The 19,849-nt window shown below is 48.4% G+C and overlaps 1 protein-coding gene across 2 annotated transcripts; it reads right to left on the minus strand.

Annotated features, from left to right (window-relative positions):
- Positions 1–234: 234 nt before the first annotated feature.
- On the minus strand, positions 235–5,480 carry KLF4 (Kruppel like factor 4). 2 transcript variants are annotated; one of them, XM_030293678.1, is made up of 5 exons: positions 4,908–5,371; positions 4,670–4,790; positions 3,008–3,998; positions 2,744–2,908; positions 235–1,314 (listed from the first exon to the last, which is right to left on the minus strand). In XM_030293678.1, exons 1-5 carry the CDS (start codon positions 4,910–4,912, stop codon positions 1,139–1,141), a joined length of 1,458 nt encoding a protein of 485 aa, XP_030149538.1. In that variant the 5' UTR covers positions 4,913–5,371; the 3' UTR covers positions 235–1,138. The 2 variants fall into 2 exon arrangements, with proteins under 2 accessions (XP_030149538.1, XP_030149537.1); XM_030293677.1 differs by having other exon boundaries at positions 2,744–3,998; positions 4,908–5,480.
- Positions 5,481–19,849: the final 14,369 nt, after the last annotated feature.

Raw genomic sequence — 19,849 nt, forward strand, 5'->3', positions numbered from 1 at the left:
CATGTACTTTTCCGTACATTTGGAAAGAGCCACCCAAACCAGGTTTAATTCTATGATCTCCAATATTCAGCTTTAAGCCTTAGACTTGGATAGTACTTACTGTAAACCCAGCCTTAATGTCTTCTTTTAATCTCTGTGGAGGTAAAGTTTGGCCTTTTCACCTGCCCTCCCGACTGTGTTTAAACTGAAATTCCTGTAACATGCTTTTCCAGGGGAAAAACAAAACAAAAACAGTGTTCAGATAAAATATTATAGGTTTATTTAAAACTTAATTCTCACCTTGAGTATGCAAAATACAAACTCCACAAAATGTTCATTTTTTTTACTTTGTAGTTTACAAATATACAAAATAGAAGTTTGCTTAAATTTATATTACATATTTATTAAGGCAAGGAACTATATAGAAAAAAACATTTGTTCTGCTTAAGGCATACTTGGGAATAAACCATTGTACAAATTATTGCACATCTGAAACCACAGTGCATAACAGACTGTCTGCATAAAAATGTTAAAGTAAACCAGGTGTATTTACCTGACTTAGGTCATAAACGTAGATCGGAAGACAAAAATAGATTTTCCTTGTCAAAGTATGCAGCAGTTTGAGAACTTTGGCTTCCTCATTTGGTACCTTTAGAACCAAGACTCACCAAGCACCATCGTTTAGGTTATTAAAACACATTTTCTGTACCTGAATTTCTTCCTCTTCTTCTAGTATCATAATAATGGCTTTTAGAAGGCAAAGAGAATACAAGGTGATCTTTACACTTATATTGCATCGAACACAATTCAAGGGAATTCTGGTCTTCCCTCCCCCCAACTCATGGATCTAATTTATACCCTGATATCCACACCTTCCAGTCACCCCCTTGGTGTTTTGTAAGTCCGGGAATATTCAAGTTGGACTGAGAATTGGAATGATCGAAGATCCAGTCACAGACCCCATCTGTTCTTTGATTTGTCTTCTGGTTTCCCTGTGTCTCCTGATTATCCATTCACAAGTTGGCTTGTTGGGAACTTGACCATGATTGTAGTGCTCTCCAGCTGGGTTCCTCCCCTCCCCGGGGAAGACAGTGTGAAAAAAGTAAAAAATACTGAATTCTCTTCTTGGCAGTGTGGGTCATATCCACTGTCTTGGGATTTAAAAGTGCCTCTTCATGTGTAAGGCGAGGTGGTCCGACCTGGAGAAGGCCCGGTCGCACTTCTGGCACTGAAAGGGGCGGTGCCCGGTGTGTTTCCGGTAATGCCTGGTCAGTTCGTCAGAGCGGGCAAATTTCCACCCGCAGCCATCCCAGTCACAGTGGTAAGGCTTCTCACCTGGCAGAGGAAAAGAAACCCGTTGAAGCCATTGCTACATCATGCAGAATTGGCCGCTTTAAAAACCGGAGGCCAAATGTTAAACCGACTCCCCAAGCACCCTACTCTGAAAGAAGCCAGGAATGTTTTTAGACCACTTCAAGGCCATGCTAAATTTCAGATCACAAATAGGAATATTAAGCTTCTAAGTATTCCTTTCGCTTTTTTTCCGGTGTGTGTGTGGAGGGGTGAGGAACAGACATTTAAGCAATGAAAATACACACATACAACGTCAACCTACACTTCTATATTGCTAATGTTTTCATTCTTTTGAGTCAAAGTACCATAGTGGTGGAAGTGAATTTGGAAATGAAATCTGCTGGTTTATCTCCCCTGCCCAAACCAAGCAATTAAGATCCTGTCCCACTACAAATGGGTTCAAAGAGCCACAAGCGGCTTTTTCTGCTTCAGAATTTGTTATTTTTTAAGATTTTTTTAACATTTAAATCCAACTTAACACATAGTGTGCATTTCTGTTATTTTAATGACTACTACACCTAACTGACCTTATGTACCTGCGCTTACATAACATGGAATTTCCCTGCACTGACCATCTTAAACTACAATCTTAGTAATCATAACATTCAATTCTTGAAAGTTTCTGAAATAGAATTCTTGAAAGTTCTGAAAATAGAACTTACTTATGAAGAGTAGACCTAAAAATAGCAAAAGAGTGTAAATGTGGGGAGGGAACAACCGGTAAAAATTGTCTAGAAAATTAAAAACTAATAAGACCTATCATTTTTTTGCACTGCAGGTGTCTTTTAGTTTTTAAATTTTTTTAACGTTTATTTTTGAGACAGTGCAAGTGGGGTAGCACCAGAGAGAGAGGGAGACACAGAATCCCAAGCAGGCTCCAGGCTCTGAGCTGACAGCACAGAGCCCAACACGGGGCTCAAACCCACGAACCGGGAGGGGAGATCATGACCTGAAGTCCGACGCTTAAGTGACTGAGCCATCCAGGCGCCCTGATAATTTAGGGTGTTGTTTCTTTTAATCTCTACACTCAGTGTGGGGCCCGAACCCACAACCTCGAGATCAAGAGTTTCATGCACCAGCGACCGAGCCAGTCAGGCACCCCCAAAGTGTAATTTCTTGATTACAAGGGCAATGCTTTGCTCAGACTAGGAGAGGCCCACCTGCAGCCTGGAACCTCCCTCCTGCCTTTCAAAAGCCTAAGAGAACTGCACATTCAAGCACTGATACTATCCATCAAGCAAAAGGCTCTTGGGCAAAAAAGGAGGCGCCAGCTTGCTGTTCTCTCCTGTGATCCAAGAGATGGAGGAGATAGACTGTGCCTCATCCCAAGGGAGGCCCTGAGAAGTGTCCACAGTTCGCCAGTGGGGCTGGACACCACCCTCCCTCCTTTCAGCAGCTTCTATTCTCCTACCTGTGTGGGTTCGCAGGTGTGCCTTGAGATGAGAACTCTTCGTGTAGGTTTTGCCGCAGCCCGCATAGTCACAAGTGTGAGTGGCTGTCCTTTTCCGCGGCCACGACCTTCTCCCCCTCTTTGGTTTCTGCTCCTCCGGCATGCAGGAACCAGGTGGCATGAGCTCTAGGGGTGAAGAAGGTGGGGTCAGCATCATCCCCTGAGCCAGGGAGGGCGGGCACTCGCAGGGCTCCCCAGCCCAAACTATGAATCCCCGGGACTGACCTTGGTAATGGAGCGGTGGCACCTGTGGCTGCATCTGGTCAGGCAAAAAGGGTGGGTAGTTGGGCCCAGGGTGGGGATGGAAACCCGGGGGGAGCGGTAGGGCAGGATGACAGTCCCTGCTGCTCAGCAGTTCCTCGGCACCCAGGGTCGGGGTAGTCCTGCTGGGGAGCTGCCGCCCCAGGGGGAAGTCGTGGGCTGGCGGCCGGTGGCCATTGCTGAGAGGGGGTCCAGTGCCCATGTGGGCCTCTAGGGGCCGACCGACGGTGCATGAGGAGACCGCCTCCTGCTTGATCTTGGGGCACATGCGCGGTGGCCCGCCACTGTAGGGCGCCACTACGACCGGGTGGCTGCCGTCCGGACTGCCTTTGCTAACACTGATGACCGACGGGCTGCCGTACTCGCTGCCAGGGGCACTCAGCGACGCCTTCAACACAAACTTGCCCATCAGCCCGCCACCTGGCGGCTGCGGCTGCTGCGGCGGAATATACACTGGGTCCAATTCAGGCCGAAGGAGCTCGGCCACGAAGCCGCCCGAGGGGCTCACGTCGTTGATGTCCGCCAGGTTGAAGGGAGCTGTGGGAGGAGGCACAGACTCCCGGCCATAGAGGAGGCCGCCGCCCGTGCTGCCTGGCGCCACGCCCGGGTCGCCTCCGGCCCGGATCGGATAGCTGAAGCTGCAGGTGGAGGGCGCACTGGCAGGACCGCTGCTCGACGGCGAGGACGAGGATGAGGCTGATGCCGACGAGGACACGGTGGCGGCCACTGACTCCTGATGGGACAGTGAGTTGGAGAGGATAAAGTCCAGGTCCAGGAGATCGTTGAACTCCTCCGTCTCCCTCCGGGGTAGGAGAGCTGGGTTGTTGCCGCCGCAAGCCGCACCGACTCCGCCACTTTCCAGGTCGGTGGCCACGGTCGCCGCCGCCAGGTCGTAGGGGCGGCCGGGAAGCACGGGGGGAAGTCGCTTCATGTGGGAGAGCTCCTCCCGCCAGCGCTGCAGGAACAGGAGGGGAGAGAGACCGTCGGTGTTGGTCCCCTGCTGCTACACTACATACTGGCGGGCCGGCCACGCAGATACCGCCCAGGCACCGGGACTGGGCAGGCACGAAGCGCCCGGGGCCTCCGGGCGTTAGCGCGACAATCTCGGCCCATGGCCGGGCCCGAGGAGAGGCGGTGCGTCGGTTTGGAAGATGTTATGTCGTGTCTGCCCGATTGCGTGTGAGCAAGCGCTGTGGCTCGGCAGCCCGGGTCCTGCCCCAGCCAGATCCCGGGGACGCTCCCGCCAACCCTGGAATTGGGGCACTGAGGATCTCCCTGTGCGCACCCGCCACGGGTACGCCTACGCGCCAAGCTCACTGGGGCCCAGCCAGTGTCTAGGGACACAGCCACCTCCCGCCGGTGGCCCTCGCGCCAGCTCTGCCGCCTGCGCGCTAGGGGACGTATGCGGACCTGGGGTGCGCCCCCGGCGGCTCCGCAGTGTAGGGACCACACGCATCTACAACTGAGCCAAGGACGCTGAAGCCATCGTAGGAAGACTGCGGGGCCGGTGCGGTGGCCTCTCCTTCCATTCGCCGGGTGGTTCTCGGTGATCCCTGGGCTCCACCCGTCCCCACCCTACCCACAGAAGCCCACCGGACGATCCCGACCTTTCGAGGCAATACTCACGTTATTCGGGGCACCTGCTGGACGCAGTGTCTTCTCCCTTCCCGCCGGGCCGGACGCGAACGTGGAGAAGGACGGGAGTAGTGCGTCGCTGACAGCCATGTCAGACTCACCAGGTGGCTGCCTGAGGGCCGGGTGGGGCGCAGAGGCAGGAGTCAGGGGGGCCACTCGCGACCGCCGCTCGGGCGCGTCCCACCGGCCTCCGGCCTTCACCCCTCCCTGCGCCCCGCGCTGCACCTACCTCATTAATGTGGGGGCCCAGAAGGTCCTCGGGAGCCCGAAGCAGTGGGGGTACACTAGCCCCAAAGTCAACGAAGAGGGGGGGAAAAAGACTTAGAATCGAAGCAAAAACCAAAAACCTCAAATTGCCCGAGATCCTTCTTCTTTGGATTAAATATAAATGGGAGATGCCTTTTTAAAAAAGTTCCTTTGTATACAAAAGTTCTTAGAAAAGTTGTAAACTCCTAAAAAAAAGACAATCAGCAAGGCGGGTAAGTCCGGTAGCCGCGCTGCGCTCTCTTCGATTCAGCAGTGTCCTCCACCACTGTCGCAGTCGCCGCGGCTGTTGCCGTGGGCGCTGGGGCTGTGGCCGGGGTGGCGGGCGGGCGGTGCCGCCAGGTGAGACTGGCCGCGGTGGCGCGGATCTGCGGACTGGGCGGCGGCGCAGGGCGCGGAGTCCAGGGGGCTGCGCGGGGCGCGCGCGGCCATGGGCGCTGGCCGCGGGCGGGTGGGTGGCTGGGTGGGGGGCCGGAGGGGCGGGGAGGGGCACTTGGCGGCTCCCGGTGCCGCCGCCGCCCGCCACCGCCTCTGCTCCCCGCGCGCCCGCAGCCGCGCTCGCTCTCTCGGGCCGGGGAACTGCCGGCGGCCGGCGCGCGCTCCTTACTTAACTTCTCGGCTCCCGCCCTACCCCCGCCTCCTACCCGCCGTACGCCACAGCCGGCCGCCAGGCCCCGCCCCCTCCCTTTCTTCTCCCCTCCCTCCTGCGGCCCCCCCGCGAGTTGCCATGGCAGCTAAATAAACAAACTCGGCGCACGTGGGGGCGGGGGGGAAGGAGGGGCGCGGGCGGGGCCCGGCGGAGCAGTGACGCCAGCTCGGCAGCTGGCGGGCAGGAGCCGTGCTGACGCCGGCGGCGGCGGCGGCGTCGGCGGCGGCCCGGGCGCAGGGCGCTGGGCACCCGGCGCAAGTCAGGTCGCCGCGCGACTAGGGCAGTCCGCGTCGCCATGGTCCGCTTCCCGAGTTCGAAACCCGTGGCTGAGGAGTCTGGTAGGGGCTGAGGGGTCGGAACAGCGCCCCCACCCCCGCTCCGGTCCGCGCTTGCCGCGCAGTCTGCGCGCTAGAGAAAAGCGCGATTATCCGCGTGACTCATCCAGCCCTCCGTCCCTTCTCTGCGCACGCAGCAGCCGGGCGCTGGTCCCGGAGCTCCAGTGCGGTCTTTTGGCCTGACCTCGCGAGGTTCCTCGCGGGCTCTCCTGCCGGTGGGGTGGGGTGGGGTGGGGTGGGGTGGGGTGGGGATGGGGGTGGGAGGCGAGGGGAGGTGGGTACCCAGAACTATGGCGGGACTGGGAGCTTGAGAGGGCCGGGGTGGTGCTTCTCGCCTGGAAAAGGCTGAAAGAGGCCGCAGCGGGAAACGGGCGATAATGGTTTTGATATTTAAGGGAGCAAGGAAGGGAGTGAAAGGGCTCAAGACTTTGGGGGGGGGGGCAGAGGGCCTGTGAAGCGCGGAGACACCTTTCAACCAGGGGATCTCAAAGCACTTTACAAGCCACGCAACCTCCTTTCCACTTTATGGATGAGCAAACTGAGTCATAAAGAGGTGAAATGGCGAGGTAAAGGTCAGACGGCAGCTCGCTCCCTTGGCTCAGGCTCCGAGCGGTCAAGCCCACCGAAAGGAACTTAGCTGGGAAAGTGGACACGTGCCAGGAAGTGGAGCGGTGCTGTGGGACCCCGGTTCCCGAAAAGGGCACGAGGAGCTCGCGGCAGCCGTTCCTGCCCACCGGGAAGAGAAGAGGAAACGGCGATCGTTATTTCAGCCTTATAACTTTGCCTTCCCACCCCCACACTCCCCTAAGTTTGTGATCAGTAATTTTCCAGCCGGGAAATGTTTTCGCCCTCATCTCTGCAAACAGTGGCTTTTTTTTTTCTTCCCCAAACGTGAGTGTGGTGCTCGGTATCGCCTGCTGAACGTAGGCTTGCGAGGTGTTTGGTTTGGATTGAGCCGCGCAGAGCCGATCTCAACCCGCCCTCTCCACGGTGCCTCCTCACCAGTAAACGCTGTCGATCCCAGGAAAGACAAGGGGAGGAGGAGGACTGGGAAAAGTGTCGAAGCCCCAGAACAGGGCAGAGTGTGCGCTCACTCTCACCCTCACCGAGCTCCAGTTGCCTCATATTTTAAGTCGTTGTCACCTGTTTGTTTGAGTTCTGCGATTCTGGTACCTATTAGGTTTCCAAAGAATATTTGTTATCCCTGATTTTTCCACTTCTTGCCGACCACAGAAGCATTCTTGGAATGCATCTCATCCGAATGAATCCACTTGGCCCTCTCTGCCAACGACAGGAATCCCTCTAGGTCCAGTGGGTTGGACGCATTTGAAGATGACTTCCATCCTTTGGCCAACTCCCGCAGCTGGGGAGAAGGGCATGCTTTGGCAGGGAAAGCCCGACCCTCCCGTGGCTTGGAAAGGTTCAATCTCACCCCATAGGAACAAGCCAGTTACTTTAACTCTAAAAACATTGCCCTTTTCAAACGGAGGAACCAAGAAAAGAAGACACCTGCTACCCCTCCCCTCACTCCTTTCCTTTGGAAGGCAACAATTTCTTGGAATGCTAGAACTCCAGGATTGAATGGAAAAGTTACCCACTTTTCTATCAAGGCCTAGGTTTCTAAACCCCAACGAACTTAGATGAACCCTTGATCGCATGTAAACATGTAAATCAAGGACTTGGAATTTCTAACTTAGGTAGCCGGTGCGGGAAGTTTTTTCTACTTTGCTCTCATTTATCTAAAGCAGTAACCTTTCCCCTTCAGCAAGAGCAACTACCATAATGAAAAAACAATATGGCACAGGTGAACTGGAAACATACTATTATTACATCATATAATCAAGACAGGATTCTGAAACTCAGTTAAAAAGATGAACTTGTGGGGCACCTGGGTGGCTCAGTGGGTTAAGCCTCTGACTTCAGCTCGGGTCATGATCTCATAGTTCGAAAGTTGGAACCCGGGTCGGGCTCTGTGCTGACAGCTGGGAGCCTGGAGCCTGCTTCAGATTCTGTGTCTCCCTTTCTCTCTGCCCCTCCCCTGCTTGTTCTCTGTCTCTGTCTCTTTCAAAAATAAACATTAAAAAAATTTTTTTGAATGAACTTATAGTTTCCAAACAGCCTTCAGGAGGTTAGGTAAAGCCAGTGCCTCTTTGTGGCAGGCAACTATCTGGTTATTCCAATGATTGCATCATAAAGGGAAATCTCTGTATTTGCCATGGATTTCTAAAAGTGGTAAGGAACTCGGGGCGCCTGGGTGGCTCAGTCAGTTAAGCATCCCACTTCAGCTCAGGTCATGATCTCGAGGTTTGTGAGTTCGAGCCCTGTATTGGGCTCTGTGCTGACAGCTCTGAGCCTGGAGCCTGCTTTAGATTCTGTGTCTCCGTCTCTCTCTGCCTCTCCCCTGCTTGTGCTGTGTCTCTGTCTCTCTTTCTCAAAAATAAACATTAAAATTTTTTTTTAAAAAGTGGTAAAGAACTTCCAAGTTTACACCTCATCTCCTTTCAAGGCAGGTGCCTGGTGTGGCAACAGGGTTATGACCCTCCCTCTTTTCAGAACAGGTAGGTCCAGAAGAGTTAAATCCCTGCCCTGTATAATTTATAAACATGAGGCTGAGTAAACCTTTGATGACTAAATTGCACTCTAAATAATAATAATAGAAGACACCCTTTAAAGAAGAATTACATACTTACTGGTGACTTTATTTCAGCAAACTGATATTACAAGTTTTGTGGTATGGAAGTTAATTATTAATGTCCTTGGAGTTATAAAATAGACTTTTTTTTTTTTTTTTTTCCCAGCACAAACTGCATTCATTGGCAGAAGATGCGATGGAAACCATCAGTGTTAGGGGGTTGATGACATAGAACTTTGACAGAGTGTGATAGATCGAAGAGGCTCAACATGTTTCAAATGAAGGACTCTGCACCCAGAAGTGAGCACCAGATCTGGGCAGATAGAGTTCCCCAGGGAGCCTGGCTGCACCCTGGCCTGCGGTGTCTGTAAAACTGCCACAAAACTCAGGAAAAGCTGCTTTTTCCGAAAGAGAAAGCAAGAGATGATTTTAAGTATCCAAATTGCTTTGAAATGAAGTCTGTACTGATAACTGAGAGAAGAGGGGCTTATAGGTTTCACGGGGTCGCAAAGGTTTTCATAGCCTCCGCTTTCATCTGCTTGGAAACGCCAGCCTGTTTTCCACCTCGGTCGTGTGTGGAGGTTAAGAAAGTGGGCGTTAGCGCTCAGTCTCCTGGGTTTGTGTTCTGACTCTGCTGCTCTTAGCCGGGCAGCTTATTTGACCTCACTTTACCTGTTCCTTCTTTAAAATGGGGATAGTCACGGTACCTGCCTGTTAAATTGATGAGGATTACAAGTGGGATTATCCAGATAAGGTATTTATCATAGGCCTCGGGATTATGCATGATATGTCTGACCATCACCAGTATTTTCCAGGGCACCATAGGCTTCATGAGGACAGGAGCTATTGCCTTCCTCACTGCTGTAACCCCAAGTCCTAGTACAGTGCCTGCCTGGTACACAGTAATGCTCTGTGTTTGTTGAGTAAATGAATAATGTACTTCAGCAGGAAGGTGGTCTTTCCTTTTCAGCTCCCCATTGGAGGTGCATTAGTCCTGTTTTTTTGTCAAGAGCTTCAATCCACCCAGACCCTGACCCTAATTTTTCCTCCCTTGTTTGATCGTTCGCACCCGGCTTCCCAAGATAGAGACCTAGATTCCCCTCAATTCTTCCCTTATTTTCTTGGGCCTGGGCATTTAGGCATCCACAGAGCTCAGCCATTTCCATTCCTAAGTGTCTCCACTACTTCTGCGAGAGTTGAGCTGCCTTGGCTCTTCTCATTTATAGCTTTTAGTTATTGCTGTGGCTTCCGAACTGTTGTGTTCCTCCTCCTCTTTCTCTGCCGCCTCCCCCATAGTCCCACTGGAATTTCCCTGCTAGATACGATCCATTTTTGCTCACAAATCACTTCTTAGCCTAACGGACGACACTCTTCCTACTATGGCCCTTGAAAACTTTGCGGGATCATCTCTAGAGACTGACCCCACCCTCCCTAAGCTTTAACTGGATGTTCTCTCAAGTCTGAATACATGAGTGTGTGTGTGTGTGTGTGTGTGTGTGTGTGTGTGTGTGTATGTGTGTGTTTCCATTGGCTAGTCGAAATACTTTTTCTCCCCTTGGAGCCCTCATCTTCCTCAAGCTTCAGAGCCCCGTAGTCTGTTAGTCCTCCTCATCAACGCTAGTGCTCTTCCCTCTGAGCTCCAATAAAGCTGTGTGGTGACTGCTGTGGCATCTACCCAGTGGACTCTCTGATCTGGCTACTTGTTTGTGGCTCCTGTTCCACTGTGGCATCCTTTAGGACAAATGCCCAAGGAGTATGCATTTTAGGAAGAAGGGAGCAAAGCTGCTTTGGTAAGGCGACTCATCTGGAAGCCCTGCTCTTTCCTATCTTGTCAACAACATTTCTTCTGCTTCAGAGATCACTGGCTCGGTTCTCTGTTTTCCAATCCCTCCCTTCCCTCCACCGGCTTCTTTTCTTTCATTGAAAAGTGCTATGGGAGCTCCTGGGTGGCTTATTGCGTCGGCTCAGTTCCTGATCTCACATTTGAGGGTTCGAGCCCCACATCAGGCTCTGTGCTGACAGCTCGGAGCCAGGAACCTGCTTCGGATTCTGTGTCTCCCTCTCTGTCTCTGCCCCTCCCCGGCTCACGCTCTGTCTCTGTGTCTCTCAAAAATAAAATAGAACATTAAAAGAAAAGAAAAAAGAAAAGTGCTATGAAGGAGACAGAAAATAAAGTCCTTCATAACTCTGCCCTCACAAAACAAACAGTGAGAGAACAGCCCTGGCCAAGGCATTGTAATAAAACAAACTAGAAAACACAAACAAAAATAACCAAAAGCCAAACTAAAACCAAATGGAGAACGAATCACCTCTTTTCTGTAGCCAAATCCATTGCCTTTCAAAACCCGAACATTGGGTATTGAAGTTTTTAGAGCAGAGAATGAGTCACAGACACTTAAAAATCAATTCTGAGAAACTGAAAATCTTTTTCATGAACCTTTAAGTTTGATCACTTAACTTACATTTGCAGCCCCCCAATTTTAAGTGATATACCTTCTTTAAGACATTGAAAAAAATTCTAAACTTTAAAGATGTTCAAAAAGAAATTCTAAACCTTAAAGATGTCTGAACTGCCAGCATTTGTTAAATTCGACTTTTCAGTGTTTTCATCTTGTTCTGAGATGTTAAGAAGATACAAAAATAAACCAAAAAATCCCCCTCTTTTTAGGTTGTTTCTGTTTAAGTACAGAGTAATATCTTTTAAGAGTAGGATACATAGTAGTAACATTTAACAAAAATATTAGGGTCTAACATCTTTTACCATCTTCACCTAGCGTGATTGTTTTTAAGGCCACGAGAATCTTCTGATACTACGTGCATAAAATTAGCATTTAAAAGTAAAATAACTAGCAAAACAAAAGCAAAACAAGGCAAATCAGCAGAAAAAAAAAAAAAAAAACCTATTGCTGGAATTTTCTCCTTGACTTGGTCCACCAAATTTCCCTGGCTTGTTAAACTCTTTCCTGGGGAGAATTAGCATTGAAAGAAATAAGACATATTCTCAGATTCTATTTTCTTAGTTTGAAAGCCTCAGTACTTCAGATCCTTAGTGTAGGACAATGTTGTTCTTCTGAAGAAAACATGGTTCCATGGTTTAAATCAGAATGGAGGTAAAAATTTTGCATTATGGAAAGTGTAGGGATTTTGAGGGTTCAAAAGTGAATGCTTCACACCCTGAGAAGTGCAAACAAGAAACAAACAATTCTGTGTTTAATTTTCTTTTCAGTTTGTGGGCCGGACAAGAGGATAGGTTATTTTTGCCAATTTGACATTATGTACTTTGAGCCAAGGAAATGATTTTTGAAAAAATAATAATAACAATGCATTTGATTACCCTGCGGTTGACTTTTTTTCCACAAACATTGTGTTTGTTAATCAATTTTAATGTACTGGCTGGTGGGGATAGTGCTAGGAAGATGGTCAGTGCCAATGCTAAAGAAAAAAAAAAGACCAAAATTAATTTCTGGCAGCACTAAATATCTCATTGTGCTTGATGCATTTTTCAAAGTCTGATAAATGTAGACACATGCTCTCATGTCAAGGGACGACCAGAAGCTTTTTTGAAAGAGGAAACCCTAGAATAGTTACCTAACCTTAGAGGAATTCCCAGCATTTTAATAGAGATTCAAGAAGGTAATCTATTTAGACTGCCTTCAGTCTATGTTGTCAGTTACTGATGAATTTTTCTGGTTGCTACATTTACCCAACAAAGCTCTCAGAGCCAAGTGTTTATGGGAAACACTGAACTGTTGAATTTCGATGTTCTGTGTTTCATTCAGCAAACTAGGTTTTCCATTAAAATAACGAGTCAATTGAGCTTCTTTAGGGACTAGCCACTATCTCTGGGTTATCCGGGTGCAGATTACAGTGTCATTATCTGAGTTGCATTCTCTGTGCCGCCTTCTTGCTGTAACTCAGTGAAGGAGGGCAGAATTTACAGTGTGACGGGAGAGGAAGGAAGGGCTTGAATTGCAAGTGGGAAGTGTAGCTACTCTAGGAGAGATGGCTGGGGCTGCCACCCAAGAATTTGGATTCCAGGCCTCTTACTGCCCATGACCTTGGGCAAGTTGTGCCATGCAGCGACACTCTACTTTCCTTGTCTGTAAAATGGGGCTATGAAAGTACCTGCCTCACAAAGCCGTTGGGAGGATTCAGTGAGATGTTGGTTGCAAAGGCTGTCGTGAATGTTTGTTTTTCCCCTCTGGCAACAAAACCTGACACAGTTCTCCCAATTCGATGAACTTGAAATCGGTTCTGTGATACCTACCACTAGCAGATGATGCGGTATCTTGGTTTGAAAACTCAAGTGCTGGGGCACCAGGCTGGCTCAGTGGGTGCAGCGTGCAACTCTTGACCTCAGGGTCGTGAGTTTGAGCCCCTTGCTGGGCATAGAGATTACTTAAAAATAAAAAAGGAAACTAAAATGCTTTTTCATGGTTTCTTATTTCCCTCCAAATATTCCAGCATCACCACAGATGCAACAACTAAGGACCATCCTCACCTGAAACCTCACAAAGACGCTGTTTTGAGTAGGGCCATGTATAAATTAACACGAGTTCACATCACGTCTTACAATGGGCTCTTTTGCTCTTGTCGAATCTAGAAAGACAGTGACTGTTGACCCTTCATAAGCCAGTCAAGAGCTAGATTGGACAGAGGGAGTGTCAAGGTGAAGTTCACAATTGATTGTAAGGTTGATAAGGTTGGCAAAAAAATTTTTTTTAATGTTTGTTTATTTTTGAGAGAGAAGGCTAGCAAGCAGGGGAGGGGCAGAGAGGGAGAGAGAGGGAGAGAGAGAGAGAATCTCAGGCAGGCTCCCCATTGTCAGTGCGGAGCCCGATGTGGGGATCGATCTCACAAACGGTGACATCATGACCTGAGCTGAAAGCAAGAGCCAGACGCTTAACTGACTGCACCACCCAGGCACCCCCCATGTTGGCAAAACTCTAACCTTGTTCCTGGAGGAGTACTAGAAAGATTTGCTGTGTTCTCCCTTCAAGGTTCGGAGGGAGTAGCCACTTTCAAATTAATAACATCATGACTATGAGACACTGTACCAAGTACTGTGCTGAGCCCTTTATATGCAGCAAGTCGTGTCCCCTTCAGACCACCCCTGTGATGTTGGTGATGTCACTGGTACCCAGGTCTGTAGGTTTGCAGGGGCGAGGACTCAGCCTGGCTTACTCTAATTTTAGAACATAACGCAGCTTACTGGCACGTAATAGGTGCTCAGTACATATGTGCTTAATAAGTGAACCCCAGTTTTCAATTTTGAAAAGTGCCGTGTAGAGTGGTTCAGTGACTGGAGATAGTCAGTGCTCTTAGAGCCCACACAGGGAGGGAGGTCTGTGGCATCAGGACCCTGCATGCAGTCTGTCCCTTAGTCATCCTTGTTTGTTCCTGTCTTCAGCTGTGTGGAGCTTCCCTGAATCCAGAGTCCTTACCTCTCCAGAGAGTAAACCCCTAATCTTCTGCCCGAGTTGGGGGAAAAGCAGTTACCCCATCGCACGGGGTTAGGGAGGAATCTTAGGGCCTAACTGTTCGGATGGATGGAAGGATGGATGGATGGATGGAGTTTCCAACTGCTGCTTATTATATTGGCTTTCAGGCAATAATTCTGCTTTTATTCCCATATGCACTTTACTTTCTGAGTAACTTGGTGTCTCTGCTTCCTGAGCCTTCCAAGGTTCTTGTACCTTGAAATCAGTCTGCTTTATTTTCCACTCTCTCTGATCTAAATTTGTGGCCATTTGGCCATTTGCTTCTCAGTTCCCACTCTCTGTCCTGGTTGACTTTGTCTTTTCAATCCCTTTACTGTCTCTGAATGGGGTCTTGGAAAGAGTGTCAGAAAACATGTTTAATGCACCATGCTTTACCAAAAATCCCTTCCTCCTCTTATTATTTTACTTTTTAAAGTTACTTTTTTTTTTCTGATTTCAAAAACGAATGCTTCCTATTTTTTTAAAAAAGTCAATAAATGTGTGTTTCAAGTAAAAAGGAATCCACATCCTACCAATCCAGATATGACTATGGTTACCAGTTTGGTGTATACATTTTCAGAATTTTTATGTATATATAAAAATACTAAAATTTATTTTTCAAACATGGCTTATCATTTGCACACCGCTTTGTAAATTTGCTTTTATTTTCACTGAGCAATATACCAAAGATATCTATTCATGTTAATACATAAATATACCTTACACTTTTAAACACATCATAGTTTTCCTGATATTGGTATTAATCAATCCGTTTTGATGGACATTTAGATCATTTCCACTTTTCACTATTACACAACTCCTACGTGCCCCCTTAGATACACTCGCTTATTTCCTTAGGCTCAATTTAGAGAAATCGTTTCGTTAGGTTAACGTCATCAGATATCATCAAGTTGTTCCTCAAAAAATGTACATTCCCATCAGCAGTATATCTTCCCATCTGCAAAGTATCAGGGTACTGCTTCCTTACATGCTGTGCAGCACTGAGTGTTATCATCTTCCTTACATGCTGTGCAGTTATCATCTTGTTCCTTTGCTACCCCTTTTAAATACTGGTATCGACGAATATCAGCTTTTGAGCTAGTCAACCTCTTTTGGAAGTTCGGGCCTCCTCCAGACTCTGACGGTTTGGAAATTGTAGTGTTAGAATGTAATCGGAGGCTTCCACTTTGCACATGTGGAAACAGAGGCCTGGGGATCAGAGGTGACTGGCCCATGCCACAACCCAGAACACGTGTCCTGACTCGCAGCCAAGTCCAAGTGTTCCCTGCATCAGACTGAACAGACACAGGAGCCCCATAACCTGCCCTTCCCTGAGCCCCCTGAAGCCAGAAGCACGCACCTCGGGAGAGGGATGAGAACAAGCACTTTCCGGGCACCTTCTGAGAACCTTCCCCTGCCCCAGGTACTATGCTATGCCCACATAATCCCATTAGGTAGCTATTACTAATTCCATTACATGAGGGGGAAATGCAAGACCTGGAGATTTCAGCTAATCAGATTAGTAATCTGCACCCACCAGGGCGATTTAGCTCCGGGACTAGATGAGATTAGCTAGAGTGAATAGTGTGGCAGCCTGGGAGTTGGATTTAAAGGGAGGAAGAGTGGTATCAGCAAGGCCAGCCTGCCCTGCGTGGGCAAGGGAGATGTTTCCTGGGAAGACCTTCTGGTACTTTCTCCCCCCTAGCAAGTGCTAATTCAGGCTAAGAGTAAAAACTGGCAGCACTATCGACTCTCAAGGCGGCGTCTCGCTGTTTTGGGATCCCATGTTGCTCAGGGTTGAGCATGAGTCCAGCACAATGCTTGCTGGCTGAGCCTCTGTTCTGGAACGACTGAACTGTCCAGCATGGCCAGTGTGTAAATGTCAAGTAAACACCAAATTCAAGTGCAATCTAACTATTGTGCTGGGACTGTTTGCTTTAGATATAATAGTCAGCAGGAAGGGAGCAGGAGAGGGAGGGAGGAGAACATATGTCACTTCATAGGGCAATTCGTGAACGTGTGAGCCCTCCCTTGGCCTGCTGGAATGTCACAGAGACCAACGTCAAATAAATAATGAGCCTGCACTCCGTGTTGCAAAAATAAGCATGTCCATTTGCTTCAAAAAAAAATTTTTCAGATGAGGGAACATTTTCCAGTCAATCACACTGCAGCAAAGTCATTCTGTTGAATTTGTGACTCACAGGCTCTGTGTGTCAATAGACAGAGAAGTAAGCCCAGCGTTATGACTTTACTGGGAGATGAAGCAGAAGTCGGGATGAGGCAGGGCCGGCTTTCAAACAGGGCTCGAAGCTCTGACAATAAATAGCAAAGGAAAGTCTGACCGCTCACAGGCTGGGCAATTGCATCCGCTGTCACCTTTTCTTCGTTCCTTGCTTGTCTCCTAGGAAAGGACCAGTTTGAAATGCTAACCGACTTCCTTTCCTTGCCTCCACGTTGATGGGGGGCTGCGGTTGACAGGGTGTCCCCTGTGCTTGGTGTCCCATCTCATTCTGTCTGCACAGCATTTCTGTAGGGTGGCTGGTATCTGTGTTATTTTGCGGGTGAGAATGCTGAGGCCCCCAGAGCCAGGCACCTGTGGAAGCTTCCTGCCAAGGGTTCAACCACAGTTCTTTCTGGCTTCGATTTCAGACTCTGCACAATTTTTTTTTTTTTTCGGACAACCTCCCATTTTGCTGTTTTACTGTAAGCCAGACGGTAGCCTTGGCATTGGGGCTCCACACATAAATAAAAAGTGGTTCCTGCCCTCAAAGAGCTCAGGGACCAGCCAAAATGTCCTTGTCTGGGATTCAAGACCACCGGGCCGGACTCAGTTCAGGTTGCCGGAAACTAGTAGGTATTTAAGAAAAGATAGCACCAGGAGACTCAAGGCTTGTTTTCCTAATTGGCACCATTTCCAGTTGCTTCGGGAATGCCTGAAGAATAGAAAAACCATGGAGAGATAATAGACCATAGATGAGCTAAAACATCGTACTAAAACTGCTGACCCAAAAGCAAAGCCATCATGTGGCCAGTCCGCTTTATGCAGCATACTGGCTGAGACTTGACTTTCTGTCTCGTGTAGCCATGGGGCAGGGTGGGTAGGGACGCGAGCCTGGACCACGCGGCTGGAAGGCTTGGCTACCATACATGTGAGCTTGGGTCAGCCATTCACTCAGTCTGTGTGTCAGCCTCTTCTGCTGTAGCAGGAAGGTGGGAAGGAACAAGTCCCTTGTGGCTCAAAAGCATCAGGATTAACCTGGCTGGTTGGATCCATCTGCTCTTGACTTTGGATGGCCTTGGCCTCCATATTTGCAATGTTAAGAAATGAAAGAAGGGAGGAACCTGCTAGTTGTCAAGGTGGAGACATTTCTTCACTCTCCCTGCAGCTCTGCTAAAAAGTAACTTTGATCCTTTCAAACCCCTGCTGTCTGACCAGGACCAAAGCAGTTCTTAGAGTGGCTTTACCTTCATTTTAATGTAACACCGATTTGTTTTTTCTCCTTTCTCTCTGCCGTCCCAATATTCACCCAGTTCGGAGAAGCTGTCAGAGGGTAGAACGTATTCCCTGGTTGCCCTAGTCGTTCTAAAGTTCCAGTCCTTAAAGCTTTTCTTCTGGATGGCTGGGAAAATTCTTGAAAGGACAGGGTCAATACTCTTTTGCTGGAGTATACTTTTAAAAAATTTATTTTGGCTCTGTGTTGTTTGTCAAGCCCTCATGGAGCCCTGTGAGGAGACTGCTCCGTTTACCATTTTGAATTTCTCCCCTTCTAATTGGCAAGCATCATGTTTCCGCTGTAATCTGCCTGAAAAACAAACAGGAGAGTTTACACTGCTCTCTGTGCCAACCATCTGCCCACTCAATGATCTCTACAACAATGTAAGTGCTAGAAGACCAACTGTGTGTTTGTGTGTGTGTGTGTGTGTGTGTGTGTGCATGTAGGGGAAAAAATTCATTCACTCCTTCATATGGCTGATATTTAGGGAGCACCCGCCATGTGTCGGGCTCAGCACTGGGCACTGGGAACTTTAGCAGAGAACAAAGATAGATGTGACCCAGCGGTCTCTGGGTGGCTCAGTCAGTTAAGAGTCTGATTCTTGATTTCGGCTCTGGTCATCATCTCACAGTTTGTGGGTTTGAGCCCTGCTTAAGGCTCTGTGCTGAGCATGGAGTCTGCTTGGGATTCTCTCCCTCTCTCTCTCTCTCTCTCTCTCTTTCTGTCTCTCTCCCCCACCCCTACTCTTTCTCTCTCTCTCTCAAAATAAATAACCATTAAACAAAAAAGATAGATGTGACCCTACTCACAGCAAGCTTACAGTCTATTGCTAGGAGAAATACATTCATCAAATAATCACAAAGGCAAAAGAAAACTGCAGAAAACTGTTAGGAAAGAGGATGCATGGTGTAGGAAATCTTCTAATAGGGGCAGCTGGTCTGGCTGGGGTGTATAAGGAGCGCAGTGGAAAGATGAAAGTCATGTCGTCCTTGAAAGATGATCCCTGATGAACGATTAAGGCCAAGTATTTATGCCTTAAATTTCTAAAACTAGCATGGCCTCAATGGTATTTTTGGATTATTTAATTTTTTAAGTTATTTAATGCCCCAGGGTAGGGACTTCGGACACAGAGATAGGACATTGCCTGGGAGACATACCCCGGAAATAAATTGTAATACAAGGTGCCAGGTGTCATCAGAGCAGGCAGGATACCCAAGGTTGCCCGGGAGCCCAGAAGAGAGAAGGGTTGCTTCTGGCAGGGAAGGCGCCCCACTTCTCGGAGTGGGGTTCAGTCAGAGCAGAGCACGATGGTACGAGGGTGCAGGGTGTGTAGGTGGAACAGGGTGAGATCCAGGGGGCTCAAAGTAGAGTATACAGGCAGGATTGGTGATCTTTGGGAAAGTCGTCTGGGGACAAAAATTGAGGGGCCCAGTGTCAGGGCTTTCCTTAAATCAAATAGTTACTCAAGACCCACATGTTGAAGTTGTACTTCCCACACTTTCAGTGATCCTAGAGCTATGTTAAATTTTTTGTCATAGATTTATTCTACCAGTCATAATATGATTCATATTTTCTTTAGACCCACTCATTTTTAAAAACTTTAAAAACATATTTAATAGTAATATGTGTGATATCCCAGTTTGGATGCACTAGGTCAATATAACCTAGTACACATTGTATGACACATTGTATAACACATTGTATGACACAATAAATGACACAATATTATGACACAATAAATGCAAAATTAAAATAATCAGTGTTTCGGGGCTCCTGGGTGGCTCAGTCGGTTGAGTGTCCGCCTTCACCTCAGGTCATGATCTCATGGTTCGTGAGTTCGAGCCCCGCATCGGGCCCTGTGCTGACAGCTCAGAGCCCGGAGCCCGCTTCGGATTCTGGGTCTCCTTCTCTCTCTGCCCCTCCCCGACTTGTGCTCCGTCTCTCTCTGTCTCTCAAAAAAATAAAGAAAAGTAAAACTTTCTGAGGGTTTAGAAAAAAAAAAAATAACTGTTTCTCCATGTGCCATTTAAAGAAAGTCTTCTTGAGTACTGCAAGTGGTACTCATATTCCATTTTTGTGAAAACTATCCTACCATAACTCTAGGGCTGTTTACTTATTTATTTAAAAAATTACTTATTTATTTTGAAAGAGACAGAGACAGCATGAGCAGGGGAGATACAGAGAGTGAGGGAGAGAGAGAGAATCCCAAGCAGGCTCTGCGCTGCCAGCCCAGAGCCTCGCACAGGGCTCGAACTCATGAAACATCATGACCTGGGGCTTGAACTCGTGAAACTGTGAGATCATGACCTGAGCCGAA

This window comes from Lynx canadensis, chromosome D4, assembly GCF_007474595.2.
Source record: "Lynx canadensis isolate LIC74 chromosome D4, mLynCan4.pri.v2, whole genome shotgun sequence".
NCBI classification, from domain to species: domain Eukaryota; kingdom Metazoa; phylum Chordata; class Mammalia; order Carnivora; family Felidae; genus Lynx; species Lynx canadensis.